We start from the raw sequence: 18,789 nt of genomic DNA on the forward strand, positions 1-18,789 counted from the left end.
AAAAATTATAAAAACCAACAACTTTGAAAGACTTAAGAACATTGAGCAATACAGTAACCAACCACAATTCTAGAGGACTAACTTCTTCCTGACAGAGAAGTAGTGGATTTAGGGTTCAGGGTGAGAAAATATTCTTTGGACATGATCAATACAGAAGGTTATTTTGTTTGACAATCCATATTGATTACCAGTGTTTTCCTTTTCCTTATTGTTTTTCAATGTGGGAGGGAGAGAAAATAGATTTGTATTTTCATTGAAGAAGTCATTTTTCAATTAGTTCAGAATAAAAAAGAAATAACTTTGGCAGCTTTGTGAAAGATATATTGAAGTAGGGAGAGCCTTGTGGCAGGGAGATCAGTTAGGAGACTAGTAAGCAATAAAAGTGAAGGTTGTGATTTTGTGTTACTGAAAGAATGGTGGTGTCTTCAATAATAATAGTATTGAAGTTCATAAAACAGGTAAATTTTAGAGTTAAATAATGAATTCTGTCTAAAACTGAACTCATCTTTCACTTAAACCACTCTTCTCTTCCAGATTTCCCTATTTCTGTCAAAAGTACCACCATCCTTCTAATGTCTCAGATTTGTAATCTTTTTTTTTTGTCTACTTATTTATTTATTTTAAACTTAAATACAAAATAGGGGGGTATTGCTATGTGCGTAGCAGAACATAAGAGAGAATTCAAATTATAAATCAATAACTTTACTTTTCAAGAAAACCTTCTTTAATAAATACTACACATTGTATTCAGAGCTGTCCATCTTTCTTTGCTTTGTCTTTTGGTCTTTGTAATATACTTTTTATTTCATTCTTTTTTTCCCCCTTTCCTCCCCTCTCCCCCAAGAAGGTGACAATAGACAGGCAGACATACATTTATACAAATATATACACATACATACTTATAATCATACACATATATACATACATACATTCATATGCAACTATATAAGACCATATTATGCTTGTTTGGCCTCTCTTTCTCTAAAGATGGATATCTTCATAATTCCAAGTCTTTCCATAGTTTTTCTAAATCCACCAACTCATCATTTCTTATACCACAATGATTTTTCAGCCTTACACTGTCTAGCTATTTTAAATAGTCTGAAACTATTTATTGATGTAGCTGACATATAGTACCATTTCCCTATTTTTCTCTCTTGATTAAATCTCTTTTAGCTTTAAACTTTGAAATCATGATTATTACTCCTGCTTTTTTAAAAAACCTAATTCTTCTCCTGATTTTTGTTTTGTTTGTGTCTCTTATTTCCTATTCTTCCTGACTCCTCTGCTTTACTTCTGTCTGCTACCCTGCTCCTTTATTACCCTATCTCTTAGTCCTCTTGTTTAGAAGGTTTTTCTTCCCTTTCAAATATATATGTTTTTCCCTCTTTATCCAATTCCTGTTCATCTATATACCCTTCTATGTCTAATATCCTATTCCCTCACCCTTTATATCTTTACAGATTTAGAATATTTGTATTCCCTTCTAAATATATGTGTTGTTTTCTCTTTAATCTAGATCTGATGAGTAGGGTTCTTTATAAAAATCTTTCTCTTGTTCTCTGCTCCTTCCCTATTCCCTAAGCCTCATTTCTTTCCAAATTTAGAAAATTTTTATACCTTCCTAGACACATATGCATCATTCCTTCTTTAACCCATTTCCAGTGAAAGTAGGATTCCAGAACTACCAACCCTCCTCTCTCACCTAATTCTTCTGCATTGATTTTTACAATCTTAATATTATCTTTAACTTCTTCTCTTTTTTTCATCCCAGTTGCCAGATATTGTCATTTCTACATTCATCTCTCTCATGCCACCGCTTTTCTCCACTAACACAGCTGGACTGCCTTAGCCAAGCTCCGATTTAGATGCCTACATCTGCCTCACATCTCTCACCAGCCAGTCCATCCTACTCCCTGTTGGCAAAGTAATTTTTCTTAAGCACTTACTGACCATGTTCCCTCAGCCAACTCCATTCGTTTTCCAATTGTTTCCAGAATAAAATCTACTTCGCTGGCTCCTTGATCCAGCCAAGCTCCCTCTCTGTTCTCCCATCTTGTTGCTTTCCTCTGTACCTGGAATACATTCCCTTCTGACCTCTTTCTCAGAAAGAGAATAGTGTCAATTGGATGATGAGGTCAGGAGACAAATTACAGGGAAAGGGAAAAACTGGCAAAATCAATAATTTGAAAAAATCAGACAGTTTTCTCTTCCTCTGAAAAGGAGTGGGAAGAGAGGTGAGAGTGGTGATGTGATTTGTTTCCTTTTAGAATTTATTGTAGAATATGTTGCAAGGCAGTTGTCTAAGGCTAATTTCAGCCAGACTGTTTTCCAATTTCCCCAGAGATTTTTTCAAATAGGAATTTCTTTCCTTAAGTAATTTATGACTTTATGATTGTCAAATTTTGGGTTACTTAGTTGCATTATTTTTGATTCTCCCTTGTCTAGTCTGTTCATTCCATTGGTCTACTTTTCTATTTTTTTTTTAATTAATGTCAAATGGTTTTGATGATAGTATTTGTAAATGTAGTTTTGGAAGTGCTATCTCCTTTTGATTTTTTGTTCTTTCAAATGATCTTTTTGGAAAGGTTTAGTTCTATGAAGTATCTCTTTGATAGTTTGGTTGGTATAGTATTATAACTATAAATTGGTCATTTTTTATTATATTGGCAAGGATCAGCCATGAGCACTGACTATTGCTGTAGATATTTGAGTTTGTCTGTATATCTTTAAGGAATGCTTTGTAATTGAATCTATAAAAGTGTGTGCTTTGGTAGATTGACTTTCAAATATTTCATGCATTTTTAAGTTATTTTGAGTGTGATCTATTTCTGTTGCATTTTGGATTGATTATTTAGTAGAAATGCTGTTGTTTTTGTGGGCTTATTTTGTAGTTTGTAGCTTATCCAAAACTCTGATCAAAGGTCCTCAAACTTTTTAAATAGGGGGCCAGTTCACTGTTCCTCAGAGGGCTGGACTATAGTAAAAACAAAAACTTTATTTTGTGGGCCTTTAAATAAAGAAACTTCATACCCTTGGGTGAGGGGGATAAATGTCCTCAGCTGCTGCATCTGGCTGAGGGCCTTAGTTTGAGGACCCCTGCTCTAATGTTTTAATTAGTTTCTTTGGCAGTTCCCCAGGATTTTCTAAGTAAAATTATCATGTCAGCAAAAAAGGATAGTTTTATTTTTTCTTTATCTACATTTATACCTTATTGTGACTTCCAACATTTTTAGAACAGTATCAACTAATATCAGAAAGAGAGGGCATCCTTGTGCTTCTAATATGTTTCCATTGCATAAGATATTGTTTTTGATTTTAGAGACATGCTTTTTGTGATTAAAAAAAAGACCCTTCTCTTCCTCTTCTTATGCTAGGGTCTTAGCATAAATGAGTTTTGTATTATGTCAAAAGCTTTTTCTGCAATTCTGAAGATAGTTGTGTAACTTTATATATTTTTGTTTTTAATATAATCCAATTATATTGATTGTTTTCCTAATCTTGAAGCATCCTTTTGCCCCTGCAATAAATCCAACTTGTTTATAATAAACTATTTCTTGTATAACTAGCTATAATATGTTTGACAAGATTTTATTTAAATATTATGGATCAGTCTTCATTAATGATATTTATAGACAACTTTTTCTATATTTAAAAGTTGTTTCATTAAAAATACTTTATTTTTATTTTTCCAAATACACAAAAATAGTTTTCAGTATTCACCTTTGCAAAACTTTGTGTTGCAAATGTTTCTTCCTCTCTTCCTGCCTCCCCAAGACAGTAAGAAATCTGATATAAGATAAAAGCATGCAATTCTTCTAAACATATTTCTATATTCATCATACTGAGCCAAAAAAATCAGATTAAAAGGGGAAAAAACATGAGAAAGGAAAAAAAAAACAAGCCAACAAAAAACAACATCAGAAGATGAAAATACTATGCTTAGATCCACATTCAGTCTTTTTTTTTTTTTATTTTTTTTATTTTTTATTTTTTTTTATTTAATAGCCTTTAATTTACAGGATATATACATGGGTAACTTTACAGCATTAACAATTGCCAAACCTCTTGTTCCAATTTTTCACCTCTTACCCCCCCCGACCCCCTCCCCTAAATGGCAGGATGACCAGTAGATGTTAAATATATTAAAATATAACTTAGATACACAATAAGTATACATGACCAAAACATTATTTTGCTGTACAAAAAGAATCAGACTCTGAATTATTGTACAATTAGCTTGTGAAGGAAATCAAAGATGCAGGTGTGCATAAATATAGGGACTGGGAATTCAATGTAATGGTTTTTAGTCATCTCCCAGAGTTCTTTTTCTGGGTATAGTTAGTTCAGTTCATTACTGCTCCATTAGAAATGATTTGGTTGATCTTGTTGCTGAGGATGGCCTGATCCATCAGGACTAGTCATCATCTAGTATTGTTGTTGAAGTATATAATGATCTCCTGGTCCTGCTCATTTCACTCAGCATCAGTTCGTGTAAGTCTCTCCAGGCCTTTCTGAAATCATCCTGTTGGTCATTTCTTACAGAACAGTAATATTCCATAATTTTCATATACCACAATTTATTCAGCCATTCTCCAACTGATGGACATCCATTCAGTTTCCAGTTTCTAGCCACTACAAAAAGGGCTGCCACAAACATTCGTGCACATACAGGTCCCTTTCCCTTCACATTCAGTCTTGATAGCTTTTGCTCTCTGGATTTGGGTGGCACTTTCCATCACAAATCTATTGAAATTGCCTTGAATTACCTCATTGTTAAAAAGAATCATGACCCAGTAGAGATACTGCTGAATCAAAGTGCATGCACAATTTGTTAGCCCTTTGGTCATAGTTACATATTGCTCTCCAGAATGGTTGGATCTGTTCACAATTCCACCAACAATGTAGCAGTGTCCCAGTTTTCCCACATCCCCTCCCACATTCGTCATTATCTTTTCCTGTCATCTTAGCCAATCTGAGAGATCTGGAGTGGTACCTCTGAATTGTATAGACAACTTTTTTTAGGGGTTTGGTTGTGAAAGGAAGGAGGGATATAAAGAGAAAACTTTGTGGAATATTGGGATCAAATAAAAGATGTTTAAGGATGGGGGGGGGGGGGGGGAGACCTGGCCATGTTTATAGACATAAAGTAGGAATAGAAAATTAGAGATGATAATGGATATAAACGTCTGTAAGAGACTGGAGGGGATGGGATCAAGGGTACAAATAGAGGAGCTGATTTTGGCCGAAATTAAAGCCAACTATTTATGAAAGACTACAGCAAAAGATGAGAGAATAGGAGATGCTGTCAAGGAATCTTAAAATGTAAAGAAGCTATTTAATATAACAATAATTAGGGAAAGTTACTTAATATAACTATAAAGTTAGGGGAAGAAGCCCTTTGATAAGCAAAAGATAGAGGTAATTACAGAAGACAGTTTCAGTATAAGAATATAAAAACTTTTGCACAAAATCCAGTGCAACTAGAATAAGAAGAAAAGTGATGATTTTGGCAAATCTTTTCATCAAATATCTCTGAAAAACTGACACATCCAAAATATAGGGAATTTACACAAACTCCTTCTACCAATGCATTTTCTCTACAATTTATAGTCTTAGGGCATGGTAAAGTCAACCTATGGTAAAGGTCAAAGGAAAACAAGATATCCATATGGATCTAATCGTTCTGGAAAACAATTTGGAATTATGTGTGAAAATTTACTAAAACTCTTCCAGGCTCTTTGATCTCATTGCCAAGCATATATACCCTGATGAAATCAGTGACAAAAAAGTCTTATATACACTGAAATATTCATTAAAAACATTTTTGTAGTAATAGAAAAAATGTGAAGGTATGTGTATTGACTGGCAAGTGCCTAAAGAAATAGTGATATATGGATATAATGGAATTTATTATGGGATAAAGGGTTAAGAGAGTGGGAATACTTGGAAGAACTGGTACAGAGTGAAGGAAATAGAATCAGGAAAATAATATATGTGATTGACCAATGTTGGTTATAGATGATGGGACATGGTTCTTTTTCTTTGTAGGTTGGGGACTACAAATGGTCTGATCTTTCTGTAACAATCTGATATTTATTACTGGTCACCATTGCCTTCCCGACACTCTAAATATCTATGAGTTTTGTGATACTGTGATATTTGTTTAGTATGCACTTGTGTGGTGCTATTCCTCCTTGTCCTGTTGAGTCTCCTTTGCTAGAACAATATCCGTGTCTCGGGCATTAATAGTGGGTGCCCTCTCCCCAAAAGCTTCTTTACTTTCTCTATTCTCTTCTGATAACCTCATCAGCTCCCATGGATTTAATCATCTATATGCAATGACTCGCAGATCTTATCTATCCATCCCTAGTCTCTCTCCTGAGCTCTAGTTCTAAATCACCAGCTGTCTATTATATGTTTCTAACTAGGTTACCCAGACAACTCAAAGTCAACATGTCTAAAGCAAAACTCATTTCCTTTACGCTTAACCCCACCCATCTTCTAACTTCCCTGTTAAGACTTCCAATCGTCCAAGTAGATAGTCTCTGGATCAGCCCTAACTTCTCACTATCATGAAGAATGATAGTGCCATTTCTTTCCATTCAGTTGCCATTTCTTATTATGTCTAGTTCTTATATCTCTCATATCTATTCCCCTTTATCCACATTAATGGCCACCAAAATGATTTTCCTATGGTTTAGATCTCACCAATGTCACCCCCGACTCAAACTCCACTGTTTCCCTGTTGCCCCTAGGAGCCAGTAAAAACTTGTGTTTGTTGTAAAGCTCTCCCAGTGACCTATCTGATGTCCTCCTCTGTTGATGTAAAGCTCCCCTTCCCTTCCAGTCGTCTTACATGTTATTCCCCTCTCAGGCACCCTTCATTCCAGTGGTTCTGATCCAATTCCATCCCTCTTCTCCATGCCTTGGTACTGCCTGTCCCTCCCATGAGGAATGCTCTCCCTTCTACCTTGGCTTCTTAGAGTGCTCAAGAGGGAGTCAGCTCTAATCAGTAGAAATAACATTTCTCTCAGAGAGCCACTGATGCAGCTTCTTTCCCACCTTTGACAGAGGCATACATATTTGGACATGACTAATTGGCAAATTCTTTAGCCTGACAGTGCATTTGTTAAAGGGTTTGTCTTTTTTTTTTTTTTCAACTGGGAGGGATTCAGAGAGAAGAGATAGGGCGAAGTTCCCCCCAAAAAATATTAAAATGAGAAGAGAAGAAAAGCAAAAAAGAATCAGGTGAGATAGCTATAAAATGTACATGCTGAATCTATCATGTTAATTAAAAAGAAAAGCAAGTTGTATATAAAAGATTCATAGTGTTATGGACAGTCCTACCCTCCTGTTCCACAATATACATGTAAATGTTCATTTTATTTGGTATCTGTTAAGTCAGAACAAATAAAATGAGAGAAAAAAAAAAGATTTAGTTCAAGTGCTTTCCTCTAGGAGGCCTTTCCCAGTCTGTCTGGCTCATCCCCATCTCAACCCCCAATCTCTCCTGCTTTTCCATACAAGGTTAGCAAGTGTCTGCTTTGTCTGTGTCATGTATATATCTACATATGTACATGTTGTCTTTGCCAGTAATGATGTAAGATTCTTGAGGGGAGGAACACTTTGACTCTGTCTTTGTATCCCCAATACTTAGCATAGTGCTTGGTATATAGTGGTGCTCAGTGATGTGAATGTTTGCTGGTTTATTGTTTGTTGACTTTCTGGAGTTAGTAGAATTTTTAAAATTAGTTTTTAAAAGGAAAGGGTTTTGTTGTTGGTACATTTGGTAATTTGGGAGGGACCCTGCCTATAGATATTAGCATTTTTAAAGGGCTTTGTTAGAAACTTGCTATCTTTCACATTTAAATAATTAAAAATAGTTCATTCCAGGGTGGTTTTAATAGAGAAAGGTTGGGGGTTCTTGATAGGAGCCTGGAGTTGCAAGTTGAACTAACCCTATCAATAGAGTTGGGACCATGATGGTTTATTTGACTTGTAGCATTCTAGTACACCAATTTGAGGGGTACCAAATCTCCCCCTGGATATTTAAGGGACTTAATCCTTTTTTACTTTTTGTATAGTTATTATTAAAGTCACAGAGAAGGAGAAAGAGATCTTTGAAACCAGGTGGTCTAGCCCCTTAATTTTATTTGCAGACAAAGAATCCTATGTCCAGAGGGGGAATGGTTTGCCTAAAATCCCACACCTAGTTAGTGGCAGAGCCAAGGATGGAGTCATGGTCTATTGAATCTCTTGGGGAAATGATCCTGCCTCCCATATATGGAAACACTGACAATCACATCCATTCAGATACATGGTTGCCAAAACTTTCTTCCATATGTAGATGTTAGAACTATGGAAACTTCTTCCATGTTAACCCTTTTAATGCCTTTGGAAATCAGTTGGAAGCCTTTCTGTTTTTTATTTCTGAACTTTTATAGTAAGTTCTTGAGATTCTTTACATGGTTTGTGCAGACCTTGAGCAACCAGAGTCATAGAATGATAGAGTTGGGAGGGAGGGCCTTGGAGATCTTGTGGCCCAGATAAGGAAATGAAGGCCCAGAGAAGCAAAGGACTGGCCTAATGATACAGATTCCTTTATTAACTTTTAGTTGTAAAGAGTCCAGGCTTGCTGATCCAGGTCAGTGGCCTTGCCTAAATCTTTCAACTTTAATTTCTGAACCTGAATCAATTTCAGGTTCCTAGATTGAACTTGAGGTACCAAACTTCCACTCCCCTCTTGGCTACCTGCGCTCAGAAAGGGCTCGTGCCAGATTCTTAATGACCTTTCCCATCCCTGCTGCTGGCTGCCCCTGGACACCTCATCTGCCCTCCCGCTCCTCCTGGCTCTTTGGATCAGTCAGGGGCTTCTCAACCTCTCTCTGTAGTGTCGTGTTGGTGAGGACAGCAAACCCTTTCCCAGAATAATATGTTGAAAGTGCATAAAACAAAGGACTCAGGATTACAAAGGAAATGGACTCTATTAAAACAGTTACCGATCTTTTTTAACCCAAATTTGTGACCCCAGGGTTAGAGATCCTGGTCTCTGCAGTGCCTGGCCAGTAGTGGGCATTTGATTAACATTCATTGATTGAAGGGTGAGAAGACACCGATTCAGAAGTAGTATTGGATACAAGTGACATGAAGTGCCCCTTCTTCTCCCAGTGGGGAGTGGGGGATAGGGTCGGGGTGGAGTGGTGGAGAGATGACTCCAGGGCCTGAAGACGATCAAAATAGCTCAAGCCCCCTCTGCTGGAGGGGAGGAGAACTGCAGGCAGCCCTCAAGGAGGCCTGAGGACCACTACACCTTGAAGGACTGGCTGTCCAGGAAGGGGGTGAGCAGGAGCAGGCGGAGGAGCCAGGCCACCTGCCTTCTGCTGTCAGAGAAAGAGCTAGGGGGTCTCTTAGGTAAATAATTTGGTTTCCATTGCCCAGCAGAGCAAATTTATTTATAACAAATAGTGGAATTGTCCAAAAAGGTAGAGAATAAAGATGCGTGTGGTCCCTCTGGTGACCTGACTTAAGCGAGCTGGGATTGCTTCTGCTTTGGCTTTTTCCTATGGATGACAGAGTTTATCAGCTTCTGTTTCTCATAAATGTTTCATCTTCATGTCATGTTTTCATAGATCCCTGTGTCAAGAGTATATAGTTCACTGCTGTTTTGTTGGTCCTGTCTCATATAGTTTTTAAAAGAGAGGAGAAATGTAAAATTTGAATCATAATTCAGGCCCTTCATTTTCAGTGCTTTTGGTATAAAGAAACTTTTGTTTCCTTGTGCCTTTTGAATATGACTTTTTAGTAACTCATTGTCACCTATAGGAAGAGGCTTAAGACCCTATCTTTTTTTTTCCCCCTTGCAGTGGGATTCTGGAAGAACTGCAAGATAAACATCCATTCTTCAGGTGTATTCTGTATAACCGAAGTTCTGGCTAACAGGTAAAATATGTGTTCAGATTTCTTTTGAGTGGGGTAGATAAAGCTATCATTAAATGGAAGGAACAGAAATACATTCCCCAGTATTCTAACAAGCAGTCTAAAATTTTTGGAACAAAAGTAGCTTTTTCTTAAAATATAGACCTAGTTTAACTAGTTATTTCAAATGGGCCATCCCATTCACTGGAATTAATATCTACCAACTATAGTTTAAACTAAACTATAGTTTAAATGTAATCATCTGCTTTCAACTTCTGTTATTCTATGAAACAGTCATAGAATTTGTTGCCGAACTTACTCATTGCAGTCTTTTAAACAAAACCAGGTTCCTAGATTATGCTATATAAGACAGGCTAGCCAGGGGGGTACTGAAGGAGTGAGTCTACTCTTAAATTTCCTTCTGTCTTTAAATTTCAACTCTTGATTATTGCTAATGATTTCCAGCTACAGTATTTTCTTAACTCCCTTTAACACTTTGCTGCCTGTTCCCACTTTTCACTGCTCCTGAAAGGACATATAGTTTGTTCATTTTTAATTGATCCTTATTTTGGAGTGAGGGACTGTTTAAAAAAGTCCTCTTTTAAGGACTAACTTCCTTTGTGTCTGCATGAGATAGAAGTAAACATTGTAGATAGATTCTTGTTTTAACACATAAAGTTAAGAGATGGTGTTAAATTTGCAATCTTTAATGAACAATAAAAATCCACGTTTCACGGGTTGGTGTGCCTAAGAGTTTATCATTTAGTAATTATGTTATAGCTGATAATGAATATTTAAGATATTTTAAGCATTTAAGTAGTAGTATTTACTACTAAAAACTTAGTAGATTGTAGATGCCTCTAGAATCCAAAATCAGAATACTGAAATGACAATTCACTATATTCTTTTTCCTGAGATTAATTTGGTTTTATACCATCTCTAATATTGCTAGAATCTGCGCAGGCCTGGAGAAAGTGTTGGAATTCAGTTCAGGTCCTATTCTGAGGTAATTTTGAGACTAGGCAGGACCTAGAACTATCCAAACCATATAGGGTCATTTTGATTCAAATGTAAACCCTGATAGTTTAGTTAAATTGGATTGGCCAGTGGGGAAGATAGGCAAGGTACCATTTACACTGTGATTCACGAATGTTAGTGTGTGTGCCTGGAGTTTAGATTACCTGGTTTTAAATAAGCATGAGAGTAGTTCTTCTTCCCTTCCCAGTAACAAAAATTTATTCAAGTTTTAAAACCCTTGTAGGTTTCGCTGCTGAGTCTCTTTCTTTGTGTACAGGATAAGCCAAGCCAGTCACCATGAGTTGGAGCTTCCTTACTCGACTATTAGAGGAGATCCACAACCATTCCACATTTGTGGGGAAGATTTGGCTCACCATATTGATAGTCTTCCGGATCGTACTCACTGCTGTAGGTGGGGAGTCCATCTATTATGACGAGCAAAGCAAATTTGTGTGCAACACAGAACAACCAGGCTGTGAGAACGTCTGCTACGATGCCTTTGCCCCTCTGTCCCATGTCCGGTTTTGGGTGTTCCAGATCATCCTTGTGGCCACCCCCTCGGTGATGTATCTGGGTTATGCCATTCATAAGATTGCCAAGATGGAGCATGGAGAGGCTGACAAGAAGACGGCGCGGAGCAAGCCCTACACCATGCGCTGGAAGCAGCATCGCGGCCTGGAAGAAACTGAGGAGGACCATGAGGAAGACCCCATGATGTACCCGGAGATGGAATTGGAAAGTGAAAAAGAGAATAAGGAGCAGAGTCAGCCTAAACCTAAGCACGATGGCCGGCGGCGGATTCGGGAAGATGGGCTCATGAAAATCTACGTGCTGCAGTTGTTAGCAAGGACTTTGTTTGAAGTGGGCTTCCTGGTAGGCCAATATCTTCTGTATGGCTTCCAGGTCCGCCCATTTTATGTGTGCAGCAGAGTCCCCTGCCCTCATAAAATAGACTGCTTCATTTCTAGGCCCACTGAAAAGACCATCTTCTTGCTGATAATGTATGGTGTGACAGGCCTCTGTCTGATCCTCAACATTTGGGAAATGCTCCACTTGGGGTTTGGGACTATCCGGGACTCACTAAATAGCAAAAGGAGAGAACTGGAAGATTCAGGTGCTTATAATTATCCTTTCACTTGGAATACTCCATCTGCTCCACCTGGCTATAATATTGTGGTCAAACCAGATCAGATCCAGTATACTGAACTGTCCAATGCTAAGATCGCCTACAAGCAGAACAAGGCCAACATTGCTCAGGAGCAGCAGTACGGGAGCAACGAGGAGAACCTCCCTGCAGACCTCGAGATGCTGCAGCGAGAAATCAAGGTGGCCCAGGAGCGCCTGGATCTGGCCATCCAGGCCTACAACCACCAAAACAACCGCCATGGCCCCCGGGAAAAAAAGTCCAAAGCTGGGTCTAAAGCTGGCTCCAACAAAAGCAGTGCCAGTAGCAAATCTGGGGATGGGAAGAACTCTGTCTGGATTTAATCTTGGCTGGGCTCATAACTTGTGCTTCTCCTCGTTTATGGTAAGCAGCAAGCGGCTCACTGAATAATGACTTCCATTGAGTAAACATTTGGCTCTGGTTATCTTCAGGGATGTTTAGTGTTGGCCGGTGATCCGAGCTCAGGGGGACTTGGGGCCGGGAGGGGGGGACTGGGGAGTGGGAGAGAAGAGAAACAAAGCGTTCTCGGGCACATGTTCTCAGCAATAACACGGTTGCAGAACTTTACCCTTGTGTCTTCCAGATCTGGAAAAGAACAGATATATTTAAATCATTCTTGTTGAACAGTTTTTTATGTACAGTATTATGGTACATTTTTAGTATGCTAATTTTCTTTTGTATTTGTACATTTGACCTCTGCAGTTATACTTTTATATTAAAGAAAAAAAAGCTGTAATAGATAACGCCTAGCATTTGGCTAGTGTTATTATACTTTGGTCAGAAGACTTTTGCCATGTGCTTAAAGTTATAATAGATGCAATTCTTAATAAAAGTGCCTCATGCTGTAGGAAAGGCTTCAGTTATAGAGAAAGGCCAAGAAGGAACCCTGAGTTTGCAAATTTGAAAAGAAAACCTTGCAGCCTTGTGGGCCAAGTTCCTTTACTCTTCCCTAAGAGAGACATACATACCCATCTTGGTCTTGCCCAGATAATTCAAAACTGTCTCTTGAATAGGTAGGCCCCATTTGAAACAAATACAATAGACAAAAAGCCCGAGTTACAAAAAAATAAAATAAAGCAGTAGGGATGGAGAGTGCAGCACTCTATGAAAAGATTTGACAGCTAGTGAACTTGGTTAACGCGCTAGAATGTAATCCAATTTCTTTTTTAAATCACCTATCTCTTTTTTTCCCCACATCTGTTGCACAAAGGGAAGCATGTCTATATCTGGGTAGCCTGACTTTCCTGGGAGTGTCCACTCTGACAAAATGAGTGGACACTCCAGGAAAGTCAGGGGCTGACACACCTGAAATAGGGGCTATGGATGCAGGGAGATGAAACCTGGATTGCCTTAAGTCTCCCTCCTGTAATCTGACTGGTCTTTCACGAAGCCTGTAATAAACAGTTCTCTGTTTTATATATTAGCAGGAAGCATACAAACAATCCTGCTTGTATGAATAATAGTTAAAAGCTCCTCCGGCTCAAAAGACCAGAGAACCTGGATCCAGATCTTATGGATTCTAACTGGCCACGGAATCCTGGCTGGCTAGGGAAAATGATAGGCCAGAATGGCTTCAGTTCTCTCCAGAAAACCAATCCCGTATGGCATTCTGGATGTTTTGGCAAATAATTGGCATTTGTAAATGCAAAAGGAAAGATTTTTCTGTGTTTGCAGCCTGTGGTACTCTTGTTTTTTTGGCAAGAAGAGCTGTCCTGATAATTTATGTACATTTTTAGCCTTTTTGGGGGGAGAAGTGATCTGGCTCAAGTCAAAATGTTTGTCCTTCTGGTATTTTCATATTGTTTGTCCAAGGGGATGGAACCTTTTCTTTTTAAATTGCCTGGTCGTGAAAGGAAAACAAAGGGAATTTTTCTCTAGTAGATCTTTCCAAAGAGATGTCTATTTGGACCTCTCCTAGAGACCTAACTGTAGGCCATGAGTTCTTCAAAGCTCAGTTTCTTTATATGTAATTCCTAAAATCTGCCAGCTGCCTTTCATCCAGTGAAATCCTAGAAGCAAGCCGTCCTCCCCCCCTTTTTATGGGTTTTTGTCTCTCTCCATTGGAGAGAGAACTCCATTGGAGTTCAAAACATAACATAACATGTGAATTACCTTCTAGCCATTCATGTTCACTTTTATGGTGCATTTTTTTTCTGCTTAGCAAAAAAAAAAAAAAAAAAAAAAAAAAGAGTGACCTTTGGGTCCCCCAGGCATTTTATACTAAAAATAAATCCAAGAAGGACAAAAAGAGAATATTCAGGAAATGTAATCCATAGATACATTGCAGATAAATAACATAAACACACTGTTTCCTTAGAAGCAAAAGCTTAAGAAGGAAATGTATCATCATTTACTTTAGGGAAATATGCAAGATTTGAGCTTCAGTAAGCCTAGCCAGGGAAGGATTGCCTCTAATTAATTCATCTGTCCCTAAGCTTGAGGCATGGTAGAGCTCCAAGTAGCTCTCTTTCTTGAAGAAAGAGGAATTTTGGGAAAAGCCTAGAGAAGAGCAGAATGGCTTAGCCAGGGGAAAATAACAGTCAGGGCTTCATTGTCAAGAACCCATCAAAGACATTTAAAGCCTCAAGTGCTCATTATGCACTTCTCCTGCCCCTGGTTCTTCTCTGTTTTTGTGAGAACTATTCTCTCTTTTCAATTTTCTCATTGATGACTTTATGGGTGACTCGAGCATTTTAGATGGAAACAGCAGTTCTTTAAAACAACCCCCCACCATCTTCTTACTATCTCTTCCCTCCACCTCTGTGGATGACATGAATTTCCTGATGGTTGGTATTTCTTTTCTCAGTAAGCTTTCTTTCAGCCTTTGCTTGTGTGAAGTGTTCAAACCATTCCAACAATTCAATATTTTTAAGAGCCTACCTGTATGTCCTGGGCAGAGTCCCAGCTGTCTCATATTTATAACAAGATCTCAAGACTCATGTCTGGCTAAATTCACTAAACGTTGCACCACCAAACAGTATTTCCTCCCACCAAAAAAATAGAATTAAGGCACTTCTTGCTCAGTTTATTTATTTACTTTAACATGGAGCCTGGTTGCAGTTTTTTCTTAGCTTGTTAAGGATTCCAGACTTGCCTCTGCTGCTCAGACAGGCCATTCTGATTGGTTTTTCATATTGCTGGAGAACTTCAGAATTTGATCTTTTACAAAACCTGCTCCATCCTTCGTGGAATGCTTCCCTAATAGAAGGACTAGTGGAGGACTTGGGTCTTTGAAGCATGGTTGCATTTATTCGAGTGCAGTGTTCGTCTTGTCTGGACAACATCATAAATGTAACATTTGGAAGAGACTCATCAGAGAAACATTTAAGAAGCCTTTTTTTTTGGGGGGGGGGTGAGTCTTGGAAGAAAAAAAGGCTAATGAAAAAAATCAGACACTTCCCACAAATTAAATGCTAATGCTCTTTATTTGCTTTTATTTGATTGCCTTGTAGTTTTACCTGGTTATGTAGTCTTTGTTCAATCAGAAACCATAAGATCTTGGAAGCCACTTTTTCCTTGGTTGTGGAATTATACTCAGTGAGGAGATGCTCTACCTTTTTTCTAACAGAAGAATTGGAAAAATAGATAAGTGATTACATTTTTCCCAAAAGCTTTGGATGTGTTGAGTAAACTGTTTTTGTATGTTTTTGGATGCCTCCACCATCTTCATCAGTTCCCCCTCTATTTGTTTGAAGGAGGGAGGTAAGAATGTGTGTGATTTGTTAATGAAACCCCAGCCTGGGACTTGTGACTCCCATTTCAAACCTCCATTCCTCACTTTCTCCATGTTGTAACTCGGGCAAGTCATCTTGTTTTTTCAAGCTTCAGGAACATTCTGTGTAAATGGGCAAAGGAGCCGCTCTCGCCTACCTCACAGGGATGTTGTGAGGGCTGGTCTCAGCGGAGCTCCTGGAGAACTTTCAGTGATCCCCAGACCAAGTATTGTCATTATTTTGTCATCTGAGTCTGGGATTTGAACTATAAGACACACGCAGTTGAAAAAATTGGTGAATGTTAACCAAATGTTCCTCTAGTACCACAGGTGATAGGACCCAACAGCTCTTTCAAAAAACTGGGGAACCTTATTAACCCAAGCAGTGTTTTCTGAGAAAGAGTTTTACTTAAGCAGCAGCATTCTACCTGAGAGCACCCTCCAGGTGCTAAAATTTGGGCCCTTTGTGTTCTCTGCATCCCATTTTGATGCCATCCCTTTCTAAGGACTTTAGTAAGCTGCAATGGATAAGTAGATGGGGATAGGGAGGAGTGGGAGAGTACTGGCAGTTAACATTCAATAAAAAGCCAAGTATTGGAGACTTCCTCTTCCCTTTTGCAAGGACTTGTGATAAGATGTTTACCTAATAATTTTCCCAGTGACAGAAGAAATTACCTGAGGGTAATGATTCAGGGCTCTTGGCAGCTGTGAGTGATGAATATGAGGTATTAGAGACACAGGAATTTTTTCTCCACTTGTTCAATATCCCATATATGGTTTGTGGTTATATTGAAGCTTGGTTAAAATGACCCATGACCTTTTTGCTTTCAGGAAGTGGACCTTATATGTTGATGGAATCCTGACTCCTGTGGGATATGAGCTGAATTTGGCAGGGTCTTTTAGTTTACCCTTTTTTAATCATGTAATCCCATGAGAAAATTCTTCCCCTTCAAAAAAAAAAAAAAATAGAGCCCTGATAGAGAGTTGTAATGGAAACTGTACAGTGCTGAAAGTTTGTCAATCCCAGTTCATTCATGTCAGTAATCTCTTAATTTTCTGGTCCTATTAATTTTTGAAATCATCAAGCTGAGTGTGCTTCTCATTCATTCTGTCTACACATCATGGAGACCTTCAAATGTTGTAATTTGCTGCTGCCCAGACATAACTCTTTCTCTTTTGTTATGTTAAATGGGTTTCATTCATGCACATTCCATGTTCAAAGGTAATACTCACTCCTTGAAGGAGTGTTACAGAATTTAAACAACCAAAGAATGTTGTTTCCATTCCAAAATCTGCAGAAATAAAAATAGGAGTTATATTTTTCCCAGGATGAGGCTGCTTGTTTTGGTTGAGTAAGGGCCATGGGCTATGTCTGCTTATGTGCTTCCTAGAAGATTGGAAATCTTTTCCCCTATTGTGCTCAATCCTGTTTTCTGTAACCAGCCTTTCATGGAAGTCTCTACCTCAGGCACTAATTATTTATAGTTGTACTTAGCAAATGAATATTGAACCAAATTAGCTGGGATTTCCAACTTCCTAGGGCAATTCAAACAGAAAACCCAATTAAGTTAACCAGTGACCTAATGTTATTTAGTGTACGAAAATTGGAAAGTGCATGAATAACCAGGGTATCTATCCATTCCAGTACCAAAGATCACACATTTCTGATTTTATTCTCTCTGTGGTTAATGTAAAGCTTTATGGCAGAGATAAGCCCTGTGTCCAGGGATTCGTCTCCAGTAAGGTTTTGTTTTTGAAAGAATGTTTTGTCAGTTCCAAATACAGTTTAGAAGATTCATTTGTGGTCTGTGCATCTTTTTCCAAAACTTGAAACCAATTAATAATCCAGCTGCCGGAAAATGTCGTGTTTCAGATTTTCCCTATTCTTTGTATAAAATAATGCCGCCAAGAACTTAATGGTTTTAGTCATAGCATTTGATACCAAATTCTCCTCTTCAGTGTTCTGGTAAGTTGATCTCAGTGGGAATGCTTGCACAGAAAATCCCCTGAGGAAAAAAAGTTGCTTCAGAAGACTTTTCTGGGGTCACATGTGGCCCTCTGAGGCTGCCCCTCTGGATGACTGGGTTAATGTGGTTGGGGTATTATCATTTAGGAAGTGAACTTCGGTAGGACAAGGATTTTCAATGTAGAGGACAGATCTTCCAGGTCACTTATCTCCTCCTCCTTCCCCTTTCAGTGGTTTAATTCTGGAAAGTTTGCCTGTGGGAGCTTTATGGCTAAGCAGGTCCAGTCAGACTGCCTGCCCAGTATGGAGTGGTACAGCTCAGAAATGTCAGTGGTGGTCTGACTCTTCTTCTAAAAAGGAGGTGAAAGGTTAAAGGGCTATGTTTTGGGGGCGGTCTGGGTTCCACATCTTTAAAGGCCACATTGTTTTTGTTTTCCCATGACCTGCTAAACAGTTACTAGTTATGGCACAAGTACAGATCCCTTCCTGAGAAGTCTGACTCAGCCTAACCATATTTGGTTAAAAAATAAATAAAGACAAAAAACAAAACAAAACAAAAAAAAACCCTCACAAGTGGAAGGGAAATGGTTTAGAAGCCTTTGGAGGTCCTGTATATTCCCAGGTAAATGTGCTATAAGACCAGACTTATGTAACACCAGTCTATGTAACAAGAAGGTAACTATCTGGGTCAGATGTGTGAATTCCTAAGCACTCTGTAGAATTAAACCTCCCCACCTTTTTTTTCCAAGTTTCTGAGAAAATATGTTGATCCTCAGATACCTTCCATGAATATCTCATTAAGTGATATGTACTAGTTTACCTGTTTTTTTATTTGGAAAAAAATAATTAACAGAATTTAGGATGAAATCTTTGGTATGAAGTTAAGCCCTAAAAAGCTTGAGTTGAAGATATTGGGCTGAGAACAGGAACAGGTTTTCTCTCTGGGTTTCCAAGATTGTTCCCCATTCAGATCTCCTTCTGGTTGTTTAGATGTGCCTGACCCTTTGAGAC

The 18,789-nt window shown here is 38.4% G+C and overlaps 1 protein-coding gene across 5 annotated transcripts in view; it reads left to right on the plus strand.

The window, feature by feature from the left end:
- The window catches only part of GJC1 (gap junction protein gamma 1), a 40,967-nt gene extending 23,357 nt beyond the window's left edge, over positions 1-17,610 (plus strand). For all 5 annotated transcript variants that reach the window (XM_031965998.1, XM_031965999.1, XM_031966000.1 and 2 more), the window contains 2 exons: positions 9,867-9,942; positions 11,213-17,610. In XM_031965998.1, the coding sequence (XP_031821858.1) occupies positions 11,233-12,423 (1,191 nt within the window). In that variant the 5' untranslated portion in view covers positions 9,867-9,942; positions 11,213-11,232 and the 3' untranslated portion in view covers positions 12,424-17,610. The remainder of the gene's footprint in view (positions 1-9,866; positions 9,943-11,212) is intronic.
- The last annotated feature ends 1,179 nt before the right edge of the window (positions 17,611-18,789 follow it).

The sequence above is a fragment of the Sarcophilus harrisii genome, chromosome 4 (genome assembly GCF_902635505.1).
Source record: "Sarcophilus harrisii chromosome 4, mSarHar1.11, whole genome shotgun sequence".
NCBI lineage: Eukaryota > Metazoa > Chordata > Mammalia > Dasyuromorphia > Dasyuridae > Sarcophilus > Sarcophilus harrisii.